Source organism: Seriola aureovittata, chromosome 10, assembly GCF_021018895.1.
Source record: "Seriola aureovittata isolate HTS-2021-v1 ecotype China chromosome 10, ASM2101889v1, whole genome shotgun sequence".
NCBI classification, from domain to species: domain Eukaryota; kingdom Metazoa; phylum Chordata; class Actinopteri; order Carangiformes; family Carangidae; genus Seriola; species Seriola aureovittata.
In genome coordinates this window covers 26,601,207-26,620,277 of record NC_079373.1, presented here as the reverse complement: position 1 = coordinate 26,620,277, position 19,071 = coordinate 26,601,207, and the positions used below count along the sequence as shown (strand labels likewise).

The following is a 19,071-nucleotide window of genomic DNA, read 5'->3' as shown; positions in this document are numbered from 1 at the left end:
CGGCTCTGTTTGTCTTGGACGGGGTCGTGGCGGTCTGCGGCCGAACGCAGAGCCGAGCTGCAATTAGCGCACTTCAGAACCGAGGCAGCGACACGGAGGAAAACTTCCTGTGTTCATCAGAGAAATGACCTCACACTTCTTCTTCTTCTCTTCCAGATCACAGAGAGAACAGAGTCCCTGAACCGCTCGCTGAAGAAAAGGTGAATATCCCGATCAATGTCCTGATCGGTTTTACATTCAGTCTGTAACTGCTCCATCAAATGGAAATATTCTGGATGTTTTTGTGCGTCATTTTAGAAACATTCCCCTCAAATTGATGTAAATCTCCCTGGATCCTGGACCAGAGGTTAAAAACGTCTTTCAGGAGAGAGAATTAGATTTAAATGCTGAGGTTTTGTGCAGAGCAACACAACAGGCAGCCAATCAGGAAAGTTTTCTTTTAATAGACGTCTGGGACATTCATTCATTCATTCATTCACTCATTCAGCCTTTACTCAGGCAGGGTGGTCCAGAGAGAGCAGGTCACACAGGAGGGAAAACTTTTAAGACTAAAAAGAATGAGGATAAAATTGAGAAAGGGAAAAAAAGGGGCATCAATCTAAACACAGCTGTACTTTGTGCTCGTCACCTCCGTTTAGAGATTTCAGGGAAAAAACGTTTATTGATGCAAAATCTGAGTCGTACCTAAAGTAAACACTCAGAGAGGAGCCGCCGTGTGAAGCTGTGGATCAGCTGCAAGTCTCTGACATGTACGAGTAAAATGTCAAGATGCACACTGTGCAGTTTTCATCAGCCGCTGGATGATACGAGTCTGTTCACACTTTACACTAAGGTAAACAAAGACATGAGAAAGAACAGCCTGATAATTAATGAAGCATTAATGACTTATTCCTCGCCGATCATTTCCGCTCTTGAACGTTCATCCTCTTCTCGCAGCTCAGTGTTTCTCCCGGTCAGATCGTTTCTGCTGCTGGTTAACCCGCCGCTGTCTGAGGGTAAACACTGATGGAGAGGGTCAGAGGTGACCTCTCCACCTCTCTCACTGCATCGCCCTCCGCCGCCGGCGATTTATGGCTCCGCTTAACTCCGTCCAGATGCGGCGTTACTGTGTTTTCTCTGGTGGCTGGAGAGGTACGGCGGCTCCAGGCAGTCTGCTGCAGGTAGTTATCCGCTCTGTGGAGCTCCCAGCAGGAGTGGAGCCTCTGTGTGTGTGATGCTGTGATTGTGAAGTGACTGCACCGGGAACGGAGGCGATGTTCAGAGGAGGCGTGAGGCCGGCAGATGCAACCTTTGACTCCAGCAGTGTTAGCCAGTTTCCTGAGGCGGTATTAACTTGACTGCACATTGTTGGCATATATCACCTTTTCAGTTGATTTGTTGAGCTTGTTATCAAACAGTTTCATATTTCCACATCCAGCAGCCATGGAGTCATGTTTGTGTCCAGTGTTCCCTCTTATAGCTCCATGTTTGGTCTCCACCAGCTCCTGGGGGAAATATCTGGCTCTTTAGCTGCTAAATGCTCCACTATGTTCACCAGTTGCTCTCTGACTGTGTCTTTGATTCATCTGCAAGATCTCATCTTCTGAGTTATATAAACAGGTGAGTTATATAAACAGGTGTCATGAAAGAGGAAATCAGCTCTAGAGACCAAAACAGTTTCTGTACCAGGCTGTAAACATGTTTATTTCTGCTGTAAAGTTGGACATTTTAACATGGGAGTCTATGGGGACTGACTCACTGTTGGAGCCAGACTCTAGTGGCCGTTAGAGGAACTGCAGCTTTTGACACTTGAGTCCCGTAGGTTGGCGCTTGGTTTCACCTTTTGTCAGCAGGATTACGTAAAAAGTCTTGAACTGATTTGCACCGAACTTGGTGGAGGGATGGGACGTGGGTCAGGGAAGAAGCCTTTAGATCTGGGGGCAGATCCGGATCATTTAGTATGAATTGGATCGGATTGTCTGGTGTCTGGTGTATGTCGTTTGACATTGTCCTAGTTTTTTCAGTTATACTGTATTTGTGCAACTTTTGTCCAATCAGAAGCTTTGCCCGAACCACGAACAATGAATTTGAGGCCAATGACTCAACGATGGAAACTTCACCTTTGACTTTATTGCTGAAGGTAAAACTGAAATCCGACTGAGTCACAGCTTCCAGCAGTGAAGGCAGCAGCTCGTAAAACACGTCGAGCCAAACGCGTGAGATCAGCGATGTTATATCAGCCGCTCCTTCCCTCCATCGCTCATGACATCATTAGGTGTAAACCTCCCTTTAAAAAGTGGGCGGTGCTTCAGAGCGGCGCTGCCACAGACATGTTGGAGCGAAGGATTGAGATGATGAATGAAGAATGACCTCATCCAGCTCCTATCTGTGGCTGTAAAATAAAAAACTAAGATGTGAGGGAGGAGAGCTTGGTGTTTAGAGGAGGATGATGGTGGAGGTTGAGTTTGGACAGCTGGGTGGAGGAATGAAACCCTCCTGGAGACTAAGACAAAAACATTTCAGACAAACCTTCATTTGTTCAAACACAAACCTGGACTTGAGTCAGCGTCCGGACTCCTGGAGTCCACATGTGCCGGTCGGCACTAAAAACGTTCCTGGTTCTGATCGAAGCGTGAACAGAGGAACACATGAAAACTCGTTTACATATTATCACTGACCTGAGATACACTCTGTTATTTTGGAGAAACATTAAGGGAAACTAAAGGAGCATAAAGTCACAGTCCATTGTAGTGCTGATTCATTTTTCCCACTTAAATTTAGTATTTTAATTTGTAGCATTTGTGTGACTTCACATATTTTTATTATATTTATTTTAATATTTTCAGGTCGTGAACATGATATCTCTTCTTCAAATTTGACACAAACGTTCACTTGGACTCAACAATGAACTGATTATAATTTAGTGGTCAAAGGTCAAAGGTCAAGGTCACTGTGACCTCACAAAACACGCTTGATACCATAACTCACAAATTCATTCACTAATTATGACAAAATTTAACTCAAATGTCAATAAGGATAAAATTAAATGATGACATTTTATATACAAAGGGTCAAAGGTCAACTTCAATGTGACATCATAATGTTGTGTATAAACACCTCTGGTCGTTATCTAATGATGTAACTATGAGGTGTTGATTCTAGTTTTCTTATTTCTACTGAAAGAAAAACTGAAAAGAAGGAAAAAAGAAGAATTAAAAATCCCATAATACAAAGTAATGAACTAATCAAAGAAAATTGATTTTAAATTCTCGTGGCATAAATAAATCATGGGGGATTGCATCTAAAGCGATGCACTAGAATAAAGAATATTTTCATTTGAAGTGGAGACAAAGGAGTTTATCACTTTTTTTAAGGGAGAAATCAAGGTCTGATAAGAAAACAAATAATCTGACTCCAGATCTGCGTCGTTGGTTTGAACTCGTTTCATTTGTTGTCGTCGTTTTGTTTGAATCAGTAACAGCTTTAAGAAGACGCAGCCTCTCGTCCTGACGTCCAAGATCGACGACAAGCTGGAGCAGTACGCCCACGCTGTGGAGGTCAGCGCGCACACACACACACACACACACACACACACACACACACACACACACACACACACACACACGTGAACAAGCCAACTATTTTCTGAGCGATATATAAATACAGCAGATTTCAGGTAAAAACACTCAGAAAAACCAAATCCTGCAAGGTTTGGATGGTGGGTCCAGGTGGGCGGGGCTTGGTGACTGCTTTGTTGTGACATCACAAAGTTCCAGAAGTCCTGACGGCTGGTTTTAAGGCTCAGTTTCTGAATACAGGCTGTGTGCATTTCTCTGTGGACTGAGGCTTTGATACTTTCACAGTATTAATATAGAAGCTAGAGCTGATCTATAATCACACTACACATGGACACAGACCTTTACACTGGAGGAGCTTTAATGTGGCAGTCAGGAAGTAAAAACATGGAAGTCCTCCTTCACAGTGTTTTCTGCTCAGTGAGAAGCTGCTGATGTTCACGTCGACCTTTGAACCCTCATTGTTTTGAACCAGCTGAAGAAGCAGAAGCAGCTCTGACCCTTTTTGTGCTGGAGTCACAAACAAACCTCTGCAGCACCTGGGCGGCGACTTCACGGCTCTCTGTTTTTATTCCTGCTCGTGTGGCGCGGACCTACGATGCGTTCAGAGCACTTTATTCTCATCCTTCCGTTCCCTGGTTTGAGTCGTCGCCTCAGGACGTTCCCAGGCTGATTAACAGCTCAGTGAATGACCCCAGGTTACCTCCAGTCACTTTTATTTATGAAGCACAGGTTTCACACAAAGAGCAATAAAGAGCAAAAATTACAGGCATGAAGAAGAAAAAACAGTCTCACTATAAATTTGAGATAATATCTGTCTGTCACTTTTTAAATCTCATCCTTCATGAATCAGCGTTATTACTGTTCATCACTGTTCAAACCCAGGATGTATGGAAGTCCATGTTGCCAATATTAATATGGAATAACTGAATCATGAATTTAACTTCTGATTTGATTAATTACAAAACAGAAATGTATATTTTCTATTTGTGTGCACATGTTTTATGGCACAATTAAAACTAAAATGTAAAAATCCAGTTCTCATCTTCATGTTTAAAGCTGCAGTAAATGAACTGAACTGACAAACAATTGATTTAATTTTTGTTTTATTACATTATTCCGCTGACGATGTGTAACATAAACCTGAAAATGAAATTGCAAATTAATAAATAATAATAATAAAATGTATTTATAAACAAAATAGCAACAGACAGTAATCCAACAAAGCATAACATACAAAATAAATGATTGTAATTTTTTACATTTTATTTTTGCTTTTGCTTTATTTCTAATAAAAATTAAATGGACTGAAATGAAATTCCTCAAAATTATTTTCATAAAGGCAGAATTTATGTAAATAAATTAGGAAATTTAAAACTCTGATTGTGACGAAGTTTAATAATAAAAAACAGAACTATCACAGAGGAGAAACCTGGTACAAAATATTCCAGGACTGATTTATAAATAATATATATATATATATATATATATATAATATATAATAATCTTATAAGGATGTTACATCAGAACTATTGCAGCTGCAACAGAAACAAAAAGAAAAGTTTTTAACATCAGGACTAATCCAGGCTTGTTGCTGTGCAGAACTCCCAGGAGGCCCGGGCAGTGAAGGCATCGCTGTCCGACCTGCCCAGCTCACCTGAGGTCGTCGCCTCCAAGAAGAACCTGTTTGAGGCCGGAGAGGCCTGGACCCAGAGTCCCACTAAAGGAGCGACCTGCAAGGTGAGAGAACAGTCAGGGACCCGGCTACTTCCTGCTCCAACATCATGTAGGTGATAAGTGGATGATGGACCGGGAGCGACTGAGTTTAAAGGTTCAGACTGTGGCGACTCCTAGTGGATGAACTGGGGAAAAGAGACACAGAAACAAACAGATTGATTCTTTTTTCTTCAAACAAAAAGGTGAAAACAAACATTTACTCACATCTGTCCTGTCCAGATGCTGAGTCCAAAAAACTCCCGTTAAAATTTATACTTTTTAAAAAAAATTACATTTAAGCCCTTTTCAGATTTGGAATATGAAACATTTTGGTTTCATTTATCTGTTAAAGTGACGACTTCTTGGCATTTAGACAGAGACCTGGTGACGATCAGCAGCTGGATGATTCCCGTGGTGGTACCAGGTCTTTATGAACCTGCTTTTTCTCGGCTGTAATGTAAGACAAAAAAGATCTTGCAGCCTGAGTTTCTTCGTTCATAAGAAATGAAGGTTGAGAAAATGAATCGTGGTCGTTGTGTAAATCCCACGGGATTAACAGCTGTTTATACAACATGAGACCTTTAAAGAGAAGCAGACGACAAAAGGGTTCGAACACGATACAATCACATGAAAGTGTCTTTAATCAGTGGAAACCAGCGAGACTCGTGCCGAGAGAACATGGACACATGGAGAGTGTCACCGTGACAGAGCCGAGTCGTTACTGGAGTCTCTCTGCAGTAATTAAATACCACATCTGACTGAAACTCAAACAGGCTCCATTTACTAATGAGCAGATTTTCACTTTAGCGAAGCTCTGACCGGATCGTGTTCAGGACTTCAGCGGTTAAACCCTGTGTGTCGGAGTCTGGTGAGAGAATGACGGACACAAGTGACAGAAGAGTTTCCTTAGTATTTTCTACCTTTTTACAGAAATCTCACGTCGAATGAAGAGATTATATATTCTTATTATAAAATGATGATTTTGTACGTTTCTAAATCTGGAACTCAAACTTCCAAGATGGTGAATCTCTCTAACACAAAGCGTTTTTGTTTGTTTTTTCTGACTCAGGACGCTGATGGTCTGAAGGTGGGCGTGGCCAGCCTGATCACCCAGTGGGTAAAAGGCCCGTCTGACGGCAGCAGACAGTCGCCCTGCAAAGCAGCAGTAAGTCACTAACTCTCCTCCTGACACCGTTTATTAAAGCTCGTCTCTTCTTCTTCTTCTTCTTCTTCCTGTCGCCTCATGTCTCCTCTCAGAGCCAAAACCACCACATCTCAGGTCTCATGGAAATATTTGATAATAAAAGATTAGAGATCAGACTCGAGGACAAAGTTTTACAGAGCAGAGCTGCAGCGGTTAAAAATAGACCCTGAGCTGACGGTGATGTGTTCAGGTGCAGCTCTGTGAGTTTGTGATGTGAGGTTTCCCTCTAGTGGAGAAACAAGATACAACAACTGTTAAAACAGCTTCTTCCTTTGCTGTAACTGTTGCTGTGACCTGTTTGACTCCGCTGAGAAAAATAGAAACATCACACTTTTGTTTTTACTTTCATTTTTCACAAGTTGAAATAAAATATATAAGATTTTTTTCTATTTGCTCAGAGGTCAGAGTTTATGTCTCTTAAATCTTGTTCACCATGTCTCAGTGACACAGGTGTGTCACATCAAAATGCTGATGATTACTACACAGGTGTGTCCTGGGCTCGTCACAATAAAACACGTGCACAGATGTTGCAGGTTTTGAGGTCTTGAATGTCGCCAGAGCTTCCACTTCCTGCCAATATCCAGCAACTCGGAAGAGAAGCAGTCCGACAATCAACAGCCGGATCAACTCTTTCTGATCCAAAATCACCCCCCCCCCCAAAGAAAGTTCAGAGCCTGATCAATGTCTTTTTACTTTTGACCACTTTCTTTATTTGAGTTTCAGTTCACATGATGTACAAACGATGATCAGCAACAGAGACATAATACAGCAAATACACAAACTGAAAAAAACAAAACAGTTAGACAAGACAACAGTCTAAAAGGAAACTTTTAAACGTGCAGTTTTATTTTGAAAAGCACATTTGTGAACAACATTAAAGAGACGTAACCTCTGATCTTTTATTTCAACATGAAAAATGGGAGTAAAAACAAAAGTGTTGCGTTTGTATTTTTGTTCAGTGAATTTCAAATGAATGAAAAAGAATATTTAGAAACAGCTGGAGAGTTATCGAGCGGCCTGTTTGTATTGATTATTGATCGGTTTGTCAGGATGTGAAGCCTGGAGACGTGATGCAGAAGAAGAACATGTGGGAGATCATCGGAGACTCGTCAGGGAGGCCGGGACAAGGAGCCAAGGTCAGCACACACTTCTTCTTCACTGGTGTTAACTCAGTCCTTTTCCTCAGCATTTTATTTAAATACGTATCATATATATTTTATATTATTATTCAAATGTGAAAATAGTCAGAAACAGATCAAATGTTGTTTCTTTACTTCTTTACCTCTGTGAATCAGTTTGTAGCAGAGTTGTGAAATGATGTGAAATGGTTAAATTACAGTTTATTAATCTTATAGGGTGATAATCCATCACAGATGATTTCAAAGTGAACAAACTGAAGCACGTGTTTTCTCTGCTCAGGGCTCGGCAGCCGGGAAAAAGTACAAGTTTGTCGTCACCGGTCACGGCAAGTACGAGAAGATCCCTGTGGACGACGAGAGCGGAGAAGAGTTCACCAACGGAAAGTCCGGTAAGACGTCAGACACGAGAGGCGGTTTATAGTTTAATATTAAAGTGCTGATCCTCATGAGGGATCAGCAGTGAAAACATAAAGGCTGTGAATTCAGCTTTAAAGAGAGAAACAACTGGAATCTGGTTTAATATTTAATATATTGATTGATTGCAGAATGATTTTCCTATTCCCCATCTCTGATGTGAAACTGTAAAAAAGCCTGACGTCCGGTCTGCAGGTTTTATTCAGAGATGATGCAGAGTTTTGGAAAAGTTTACAACAGGTGATATTATTTATAATATGTGAAATTACTGTGGAGTGCATGTGTGTTACTGCTCGGTGTTGCCCTTGGAAACTACTGCAACAGGTCAAAAATAAACCTTCATGCGCGCTGGTTCAGGTTAATTAACTATTTTATTACCTTTTGCTTGATTTTTTAAATTAAGAAATCAGTCACACAGATAATAATTCATTTTCAATACAGGTCATTTAAATGAAAAGGGAAGACAGAAGAGTTTCAGAAGCTCAAAGCTGATCAGTAACGACCTGCAGGTGTGTCTCTCTCGACAGGTGAATCAGCTGAGTCTGATTCTCTGCCTGAAAACACGCGACTCCAGCAGCAACTTATTGAATGAATTTACTGACAAAAAAAATGGTAGAAATGTTTAAGTCAAACTTTATTTGTAGCTCCTTTCGTGCAGTACACAGTGCCTCACATAAGAAAACAACGCAGTTCAAAGTGCTTCACTTAAAATAAGATGAGTGACAATAAAATACACGAGTCACAGTTGGTTTCACTATGTAAATGATAAACTAAAATAATCTTTAAGCAGAATATACAGAATACATCTGGGCAGATTTAACATTTATTAGTTATCTGTAATCCTTATCACTTTTGTTTTTACTAAAACAAATAATAGAACATTAGAAAATTTAATTGGGTTTTTTAAGTTCCAAAAACAAAAACAAAAAAATGTATTTAATTAAAATTAAAATTCTGATATTCTATTTCCTTCCTGTCATCCAACAGCCCAAAAAATAAAATCATTAATTAATTAATGAAAGATCAAAATATGTAATTTTACATTGATGACATATTTTTCAGTTATTGTTTTTTTTTTTTTTTTACATGGAAATTTAACTTGTCACTATTTCACCAAAAAAATTATTAATGGAAAAAGAAAAAGGAACTTATAATCATGACACTCAATGAATGATTGAAAGATCTTCCAGAATGATCCAATCAGATGCAGCCATTCAATTAATTTGCATCCTGGTATTTGACATTAACAGTTTCACAAGTAAATAAAAGCACTGCTTAAGATTTATTTTGAAAGTGTCTGAATCCGCCCGCTAATGTTTACATTTCCCAAACACTGTAACTCCAGCACACACATTACAAATCATTAGAAAGAACATTAGAAAAACAGAAAAACAAAACAGCAGGTGTGAAAATAAAACTAGAAAAATAAATTGCATCACAGTCATCAAAAACCTTTCTGTGTATCTTGACCTTTGACCTTACAGTTCAGTGTCCCACTGACCTCCATCGCGGCGGAGGCTGCTCTTCATCGTTCGTCTTCTCTAACTACTTTCACAAACTCTTAGCTCAGCGGCTTCTTCAAGTCACAATGAAATCAATCAGCTAATTGTTCATTATATTAATCTACTTTTTTTAATTGGGTATAAAACCAGTTTGTTTTGCAGCGACTGAAACACCAGCCATCACACAGTTTAATTAAAATGTAAGTGTATCTGATCCATCAGAACGCTCAAATTTTAACATTTTTTTATCCAGTTTATTTTATTTTAATGCTCCTCGTTGTTTTGTTCTCTAATTAATTTATCATAATTAGTATTATTATTAGATTGGTGGTTTGTGAGACGGACGATCAGAAATGAAGCTGAAACACATAATCTTGGTTTTGATTGCAGTTTAGCACAATTTTTTTTTTTTCTTTCATCTCATACTTTTCTCTCGTCTTACGTTTGAATCACAGAGAAGCAGACGGAGATGAAAAGATGAAGGAGATTGTGTAAAAGAGACTAAAGCTCAAGTACGAGGAAGATAATCTTAATATACTGTTCCTTCATCTATTCATTGAACAACTGCTTTTTATGATTTTCATAATAAATTCAACAATAAATAAATTCCTTTTTTTCTGCTTGTGCTTTGCTACATTTGGATGTTAACTTTGTGACATAAACTAGTTATAATTAATGTTAAAGCTTCTACAGATTTAAATAATCTCGCTCTTCTCTGCCTTCTCCGTCCATTCTGGCGTCCGATTGCTGTATTGCACTAACTGATCCGTCCCCGCCAAAGCCAAATATAAAAATCAAAATGGTCTTAAAATGTTAATTCATTGTGACTTTAAGAAGGTTCATTCATAAAACACAACCACCTACAACCTAAAAAAAAAAGAAAAAAATGAAATTCAAATAAATAATAATAAATAATTCAAATGTCAAGTCACTCTACATATGCATCCGTTAACTAGTGAGAGGTCTTACCCTGAGGCAAGTAGCACCATTTTGAATAAAATTGGATATTTGAGTGAAAAAAGAGAAATTTTCAATGTCAGATATTTGTCTTAAAATCATTAAGTCTTATTTTTTTCTTTCTTTCTATCTATAGAAATACACATATTTTAATTATTAGTTATTTGCTAGAAGTTGACTTATTTTACTAAAAAGCAACTTTGAGCTTTATAACTTTCTAAATCTTGAGTGAGCTGCTGCAAATAAATAATCAGTCTCGATTTTCTTTACAGTAACTACATATTTTCAAATCCATAACGTACTCAACAGTTTATATTTATTGTGAACGTGATGAAAAAAAATAAATGAGAAGCTCTGAAATTACGTAAAACACAAAGGCTTTAATCTGATGTGACGTCCGAATGACTTTAAGACAAATGTAGCTCTCCCTTCTCCAAGCTAATCCACAAACACAAACATTTAACATCCAGACAACCAGTCACACAGATGCGACACAAAGCATTTGTCAAGTATAAAGTTAAGGTCGAATTTTCTACAACGCTGCCACACAGTGTCATTCGTTTTAACACAGAAACTAAGACTCCAGACCTGTACATGATTTCTGTTGCTAAGATTTCTGCACCTGTACATTAAACATTTTCATCTCGTCGCTTCACATTAGATGTAGCTTAAGTATAAGTGAACCCTCTCGCCGTTCTGTTAAAGTCTTTTGGTTCCTCTTCTTTACCTTTTCGCCCAATCAGACCCATTTCAAACACAGTCGATATTTTCGTCACCGGCCTCGACGCCGCTTCTTTAAGCTTTTTAGCGTCAAACTTTGGACTAAAAAGCAGCACGGGCAGCCGGAACGCAAACGAAGGTATCTCTTTCAGCTCGTCCTTTATCTCCTCCGTCTTCTCCTCCTCACTTTTGTTCAGCTCGATCTGATGCATGATGTTCTCTTTGGTGGAAAACATTTGGAAGAGGACAGCGTCCCACATCTGCGTTGCCTTGGGAGTGTCATTGTTTTGGTTCTCGTCCTGAGTGCCGGGCTTGTCGTCGGCCTTCTCGTCAGCCTTTTTCACCTTGTCCTGGTCCTGATCAGCGGTCTCTTTCTGAGAGCCAATCTCTGGAAATTTGGGTTCCTCCTGCTCCACCACCATGTGCTTCTTGAGTCGGGACCAACCGCTTGGTCTCAGTTTCACTCCCTTCGGTTTTTGCATGACCTTAAGAAGGGGCTCGGCTGCTGGGAGGAACTTGTCGCCTTCCTTTTTCTCAAGCACAGATTTAACTGCTGGTTCTGCTTTCTTATCGTCACTTTCTGTTGATTGAACGGCAGGTACTTTAGCAGGCGCTGCAGAGCTTGGCTTTGCACCTTCGGCTTTAGTCCTGGTGGCAGTTACAGGTTTCACCGGCTCTTTTGGTTCCTGCTTTTGTGGAACCTTCTGTTCAGCAGTCTGGACTTTATCTTTGCCTAAAAGTTTCCTCACTGCCATCAGAGGATCTTTATCACCGCCTTTGGGCAGAGGATGTTTGACTTCTGGAGTTTTTGGTTTTGGTTTGACGACTTCTTGGACTGGTGTTTGCACCTTCTGTTTCTCTGGTGTTTTCACCTCTGCTGTTGGAGGTTTCACCTTTGGTGCTTCCTGGATCACCTTTTGTTCTTGTTTCACTGTAACATGACTGGATATGATACTTGTCTCTTGTGTTGACGTTGTTCCTGAGGTGTCAGATGGTTGTGAAACAACAATAATAGGGATTGCAGGGGTGGTGGGAACCTTCTCATCTCTCACATGGGGTTTATTTACATCTTCTTTGACTTTAGACACCTCAGCTGTTGAAGGTGCTTTCACAGAAGGTTCTTGGCTCAGTGTTTTCAATTCTGCTGATCCCTCATTTTTAGCTGTAACCTCCTCTTGAGTTGGCGTCTTAGAACTCAAGATACCAAATGCTGGAGAGTAAGTTTTGATTCCACCATAAGCAGCATATTCAGCTGGTGTCAATCCACGATAACCAGACTTTGACTTTTGAGCCGCTTGGGTTGGAGTTTTAGGTCTCTGAAAGGCTACAGGTGATACACCAGTAGGTGTTTTTGGTCTTTTAAACCCAGGTGATGTGGTCATAAGTCGGGATGCCTCAAATGTTGGAGTCTTAGGCCTCTGAGAGCCGTAAGAAGTCACTGCTGGTTTTGTTGGCTCAGATGTAGGAGTTTTAGGTCTTTGAGAGGCAGTTGGAGCAGCTGGGATCTTTGTCAGAGCAGGCTCTGATTTTGACTTTGTTAGACTTTGCTCGATTGGTTTAGCTGCAGGTGTCACGTCTGAATGAATGTCCCCATTCAGTAGTGTTTCTGCAGGCTTAGGTTCAGTAGTCGTCACACGTTGGGAAGCAGACAAACTACTCGCAGTAGAAGCCATTTTAGGTGTTCTTGACCTCTCTGGCTCTACTGTGATAGGTGACACCGCAAACAAGAGAGGATTAGGTCTTGAGATTTCAAAGACAGGTGTTGTAGCCCGGGTCACATGGTACGCTGGGGTTTTAGGCCGTCCTGCTGAAGTTCTTGATATCTGGAACTCATAAGTTGGAGTTTTAGCTCTGATTTCAGACGTTGGAGTAACTGTTTTGATTTCACATGTTGGAGTAACTCTATTGGTTTCAGGGGACAGAGTAACTTTTTTAGTTTCAGGTGTCAGAGTAAGTCTTTTGATTTCAGGTGTTGGAGTTACTCTTTTGATCTCTCGTGTTGGAGTTACTCTTTTAATTTCACGTGTTGGAGTTACCCTTTTGATTTCTCGTGTTGGGGTTACTCTTTTAATTTCACGTGTTGGAGTTACTCTTTTAATTTCACGTGTTGGGGTTACTCTTTTAATTTCACATGTTGGGGTTACTCTTTTAATTTCATGTGTTGGGGTTACTCTTTTAATTTCACATGTTGGGGTTACTATTTTGACTTCAGGGGTAGGCGTTATGACCGCATTGATCTCTGCTGTTGGTGTAGTGCCTCTTTTAATTTCTGAAGTTGGCGTTTTTCTCTGGGGATCTGTGCCCAACAAAGAAGTCTGAGCCGTCTGTGTCGTACCTCTTTTGACCTCGGACATGGGAGTCAAATCTTGTTTTGTTTCTGCTGGTATTTTACTTTGAGGTAATGTGCTGCCAATGGCAGTTAATTCATAAGTGTCGTATACCGGTGGGGTCCTGGATGTCTCGTAGTAGGATGTGCTCGCCGTGTACATCCTAATTTGAGGGACATCAAACATCGGTCTGGGTGACCTTGAGGGTTCTGTTGCTTTGAATGTTGGACGAGGACTTCTGGATTTGACGAGCGGTGTCAACACAATGAGAGGTCGAATTATAGCTTGACCTCCTGCTCCTGGATATGGAGCCGGACCCGGACTTTTTGGCTGTGGGGTTGCTACAGCTGCAGCAGGTCTAAGACCAGCATGACTTTCAGGAAATGTGCTGAAAGCTGGCTTTTTCACCTCAGCAGCTAGTACTGTCATCTCAGGCGCGGCCGAAGCTGGCAGAGATATTTTGGGTACCGCTGGCTGGACGACTGGCCCCACAGCTGGTGAGACCCCAGAATGGTAGGCTGGTGCAGAATATGAAGAAACTGTGGTGACATGCTGCGAGTAAGAGTACGAGGGGACTGCCACTGTTTGAGGCGAATAACTTGCTCCTCTGCCGTAAGCTGCACGCTGCGGGTAAGGGGACGCCACATGTTGATACAGCGGCCTGACGGTGAACCGTTGAGGCTGCTTGAAGCTGTAGAGGCTGTATGGTGTCTCTGGTGTCCGGGGAGGGGTGGAGTGGTCACTGTGCTCAAGGTCGGGGCTCGCTTCATTCACAGGGGAAAGGCTTGAGCGGAAATGCACTGCGGACTGCAATGTCTGAGCGGAGGCCTTTTTCTTGGCAGTTCTCTTGAGGAGCTTCTGAAGCCGAACGTTGTCCTTTCCAGGCTTGGGCAGCAAGGGAGGAGGGTACTGCTGGGAAAGCAGGCCCGGCTGGGTCACAGCACTGTAAGCGACAGCCATGAGCGCTTCAGCACCCTGTGGAAAGAAAAGCAAAAACTGTTGGAAAAAAGGTTCATTCATAATGATATTTCAACTTTATTTTAATCTTACATTTTTATCTTGGATTGTCACATAGTTTAAGTAGCAGTGAATCCCATATATGTTTATATATTATATAAACCATTTGGTTCCTCATCTTCAGTATCTATCTCTTCAATCACATCAAACTGCCTGTCTGTCCTCAACTGAAATTCTGTGGGTTTACAGAAAACGTCCTTTTTCAACAGGAAATGCATCGTGTTAAGAAAGTAAATACTCCATTTCATTGGTCCGTTCAGAAGGCCTAAAAATAATCAAATCTAAATCAATGGAAACCTTCATGTCCTAAAAGAATCAAAAATTAAAACTGTCCAAAACGTAACTAAATTACAATGTGGACAACTTTGCAATATCTATATATCTAACTTTTTTTTGTATTTTTGTCTTTTTTTTTTTGCAGATTTATATCATCGTGATTACTGAGCAGGTGTTCTCTCTACAGGTGGTTCCACCTTTATCTCACAAAAAACATCCGCTGGCTATAAAGATCGAACAGAAGCAGCTGTGCAACAGTTACAGTCTCATTATTTCATCAATATCCAATAAATCACCTTTTCCGTCTCTCAGTTCGTACAAACTCTGCAGCTCAAATCCAAAAGAATCTGATCATCAAATGCTTGTTTTTGTATCTTCTGACATTCCCTTTCTATTATGATGTATATATATCTGACTGTGAGCTTTACTGTGTCTGTTTTCTGTTTAGATTAATCATTCCTAATGACTGCCCCTTGTATGATGTTGTAGAGGGAAATTTAAAAGTCTTTTGAATATAAGAAGTTTACATTTTCCAATCAGGTAGAATTGAAAGATCACACAGTGTTATATGTCATCTATTCTACACTTCCACTTCAGCTAAAGAACAATCTGAAACATCAGTATCATGTAGACACCTGATCTGTACAATCAAACTTCCTGTTTATGTTTTAGTTTAACCCACTGGTTCCTTCAGCTCTGTCTCTGGACTGCTGCCGACATTTTTCACCTTCAATGTCCATTTACTGAGATTCCTGCTTGTACGTGTTTGTAACCTCTTTTCTTAAATAAATTAAAAATAATTTTCTACTTCATCAGAGCCCTCCATTTTGTCTCATTCTGCTGATCATATCAAATGTTCACTACTCTTATTCCTCTAGAGCCACACACCTTAACAACTACAGTTTCTTTTTGAGTAAAATCATCAGTGGAGATTCATGGTCCCCAGAGGATGAATCCAAGTGGTTTTCATGACCCCTTTATCTTTTTTGTTGCACCACCATCAGGCCAAATTTTCCTCTGCTACATAAAAATCATCTAAATCTTAAAATGAAATTTCCCGCTCCCCAGATGATGAACCCTTAATTTTATTGCCCCTATGACATCTTCAGGACCAACTTTATATTTTAGCTCATCTGCTGGGAAAGACTGGCTGTACTGATGTTACTGAAATTTAATAAAATTCATTACTTATTATCTGTTTGAAATGTTTTAGAAATAAAGTGTTTTACAAAATACAAAAAAAACAACACTGTAAAGATCAGACTGCAATAAAATAAAAAATAAAATGCAATGTACCACATGGAATTAGTGCAATATAAATACAGAATAAAAACAAATTATGATCATCTATCATCTAAAAATGACTTCCTTTGAAAAGATTTAAAGTTTCAGATGAGCCACAAGAAGTTCTTTAATCCTAAAAACCAGTCATTTGGTTTGAATAGATTTCCACACAGTTACGTAACATGTGTCCTAACTTCCACACACATGTACAGAGGATGACTCATCCTGTCTGTGTGAGTGCTGTATATAAAACGGACGAGCTGCTGCTGCTGCTGCCTGAAAAACCAACAGGAGCATCAGGCTGAACTCCTCCTGGATGATGTTACTGCCTCACAGCTGATCCTGAAGCTTTTACTCTGCCTAATTTTAGTTTGAAGGCAGAGAGGACGCCGGCCAATCACCTGCTTCCCTTTTTTAAGACTCCTGGCTTTTTACAGGCTGCATCACTTTCCCGAAAACAGTAAATCAGAGCGCTGTGATGGAGCCTGTGCAGCTTCCGCTGCCTCCAGGGAATCAAAAAACAAACAAACTCCATGTAAAAGGAGTGATGTGAAAGATTAAGTTTCGACATCAACCACAGCTGGATAAAGTGCTGTAGGTCTTTGTGTCTTTAGGGCTGCTGTCGTCAGCTGTAGTACACATTTAGTTCAGTTCTGCTCGTGCTCAAATTAATACAACAAAATGAGACTTTACTGATACACAAAGAGGTTAAAATTGGTGAAGTGACAAAAAAAAAAGCTATATACAATTTAGTTGTCTAAGTGCAGATATTTGTGCAAAACAAGTGTAGAAGTGTAAATCCAGCAAGAATAGGTCTGAATGATAAGTACAATATACATAATAATACATTATATTATAGTTTGTGTAATATTTTTAAAGTTCAAGAAGATTTAAGGTTTAATTTGGGATGAAAATTTCTAACCAATAAAAAAAAAATCATAATTTTCATTACCTTAAGTTGATACGACTGAATCAACCTTTTCCATACAACACAACTAAAAGTTGGACGTAACAGCAGCGCGCCCTAAACTACGACACAATTAACGACGTACTGATGATATAGCTATTCTCAGATCTTCCCAGAGCGGTGGAGCTAAAAATGGAAAGTTTGTCCCGAGGGTCATTAAAGTTAAGTCTGTTTATCCTCTGGGGATCTAGAATATGATTAAAAAATGTAATGTTATTCTACCTGTTAGATTTTGATTTGATCTTATGTTCAAGTGGAAACTCTTTCCTGATGATAGTGTGACGGGAATGTTAGGAGGGTCACCAAAATCATTTGGTTCATCCTCTGGGTCCGTGAACATCAACAGCAAATTTAACATAGTGAGAAAATTTGCAGAGCTCTCTGTGAGGTTACAGTTTACAGGCTGAGTGTTATTTGCAGCTTTGTCACATCAGGTTCCTCTCCCTCACCCTAACCCTTCCCACATAAATACACACATATAGACGTGTATATATATCTGCCGAAGGGTGAAAGTGAATGCAGAGCATCTGACCCTGTGACATCACAGCCTGCTGACACTGGATAGGGCTTCAGAAATACTTTGTCACCAAGTCTATCCAATCAAACGAAAGAACAGGAAGTTAACAGAAACGGGTGAATAAATTGAGGCTGGAGAAACTTAGTGAAAGTTTTGTTTTGTTGAATCACCCAAAAAAGGTTCGGTCTTTAAAAATAACACTGCACACGCATCACATAACATTTGTGTTATCAATTTGAAGTTAAAATAACTTTGTGACGAACTGCCCAGAGGGTTTGTGTTGGAAATAAATTATTTCTGACATCATCATCGACTGTTTAATATCCGCAGTTTACTATGTGTGTCACCTCAGTGAAATGCAGGCCAGAGCTGGTTGTGTTTTAAAGCCCTGCCCCACCCCCCACCCTCCTGCCCCACCACCCTACCACCCCCCGAACCTGCTGCCTGGCGGACACATGAGAGTTCACTCCTCCTTTTAAGGCTCTGGTAGGTTTGGTATTTGGAGCGCCTTCAGGATGCAAGTTCAAAAGAGGAAAGGGTAATAATAGATGTGTAATAAAAACCAAGCCACTCCACAATGGCCTCCTTAAGTAAATGAATCCACCCCAAAAAGTCATTTACCTCCAGTGAAGATTTGAAGGGTTCACGCCACAAACACAAACCGTGTGAGTTCAGATGGAAAACGGATGAACTTACCAGGTAAAACAACTTGTTGCTGACGTTCAAACTGCTCCAGGCAGGTTCCCCTTTGACACAACAGGAGAGAGACACTGATTCAAGTTCAACGTAAAAACACAGAACCTAACAAGGACGACTTTATTCCCCACAAATACACAAACAGGAAGATTACGTTACATTACGTACAGATTTAAGATGTGCTCATCAGTCACTCATGCCTCATTGCAGCCAGGACGGATAAATGACGGGGCAGAGTGTGATTTGAAGCCGCGGGGAGTAGAGACAGTGCGAGGCTAACACTTAGCTGGTGCTTTAATGTTGCACTGAGGACGAGTAAAAAAAACACCCTGAGCTCTCCCGACACACGTCAGACCTCTGGCTGCCGAGGTGGGGGGTTCTGCATTCGACAGCAGCTGCCTCCCTAACGCCGCTAACAGCTTCCCTCTGCCCTAGCTACAGAATAAAAGGTGTAATTATGGCGTGTTTACCTGTGCGACTTCTGCTCGGGGGGCGGCCGGCCGGCTGCTGCCTGCTTGTCCCAGCCCGGAGTGTCAGAGCGGCAGGTTCATGTCGAGCCCAACTCGACCCCCCTTCCTACAAATGGAAGGAACAGACGCCATGGCAGTCCAAAAATAAATCCTGAGCCCTGTGAGCTGCTCAGAGTGACAGCAGCGTCGTCCTGACAGCAGAGCGAGGCGACACACAGCGCGGACAGGCCACGGGACCTTAGGTTTCACCACCTTAAGGACTCCAAAAGTGGGGTCTGAGGGCCACCCAGGGATCCTTTAAGGATGTACCA

The 19,071-nt window shown here is 40.7% G+C and overlaps 2 protein-coding genes across 4 annotated transcripts in view; one reads left to right on the top strand and one right to left on the bottom strand.

Annotated features, from left to right (window-relative positions):
* Positions 1 to 15,638, top strand: part of lsp1a (lymphocyte specific protein 1 a) — a 37,409-nt gene extending 21,771 nt beyond the window's left edge. For both annotated transcript variants that reach the window (XM_056387280.1, XM_056387279.1), the window contains exons 7-13: positions 157 to 200; positions 3,455 to 3,536; positions 5,157 to 5,294; positions 6,340 to 6,435; positions 7,524 to 7,610; positions 7,894 to 8,002; positions 14,972 to 15,638. In XM_056387280.1, coding sequence (XP_056243255.1) covers positions 157 to 200; positions 3,455 to 3,536; positions 5,157 to 5,294; positions 6,340 to 6,435; positions 7,524 to 7,610; positions 7,894 to 8,002; positions 14,972 to 14,994 — 579 coding nt within the window. In that variant the 3' untranslated portion in view covers positions 14,995 to 15,638. The remainder of the gene's footprint in view (positions 1 to 156; positions 201 to 3,454; positions 3,537 to 5,156; positions 5,295 to 6,339; positions 6,436 to 7,523; positions 7,611 to 7,893; positions 8,003 to 14,971) is intronic.
* Positions 8,641 to 18,973, bottom strand: prr33 (proline rich 33). 2 transcript variants are annotated; one of them, XM_056387277.1, is made up of 3 exons: positions 18,761 to 18,973; positions 18,291 to 18,340; positions 8,641 to 14,508 (listed from the first exon to the last, which is right to left on the bottom strand). In XM_056387277.1, exon 3 carries the CDS (start codon positions 14,491 to 14,493, stop codon positions 11,155 to 11,157), a length of 3,339 nt encoding a protein of 1,112 aa, XP_056243252.1. In that variant the 5' UTR covers positions 14,494 to 14,508; positions 18,291 to 18,340; positions 18,761 to 18,973; the 3' UTR covers positions 8,641 to 11,154. The 2 variants fall into 2 exon arrangements, with proteins under 2 accessions (XP_056243252.1, XP_056243253.1); XM_056387278.1 differs by lacking the exon at positions 18,761 to 18,973 and adding an exon at positions 18,459 to 18,544.
* Between the last annotated feature and the right edge of the window lie 98 nt (positions 18,974 to 19,071).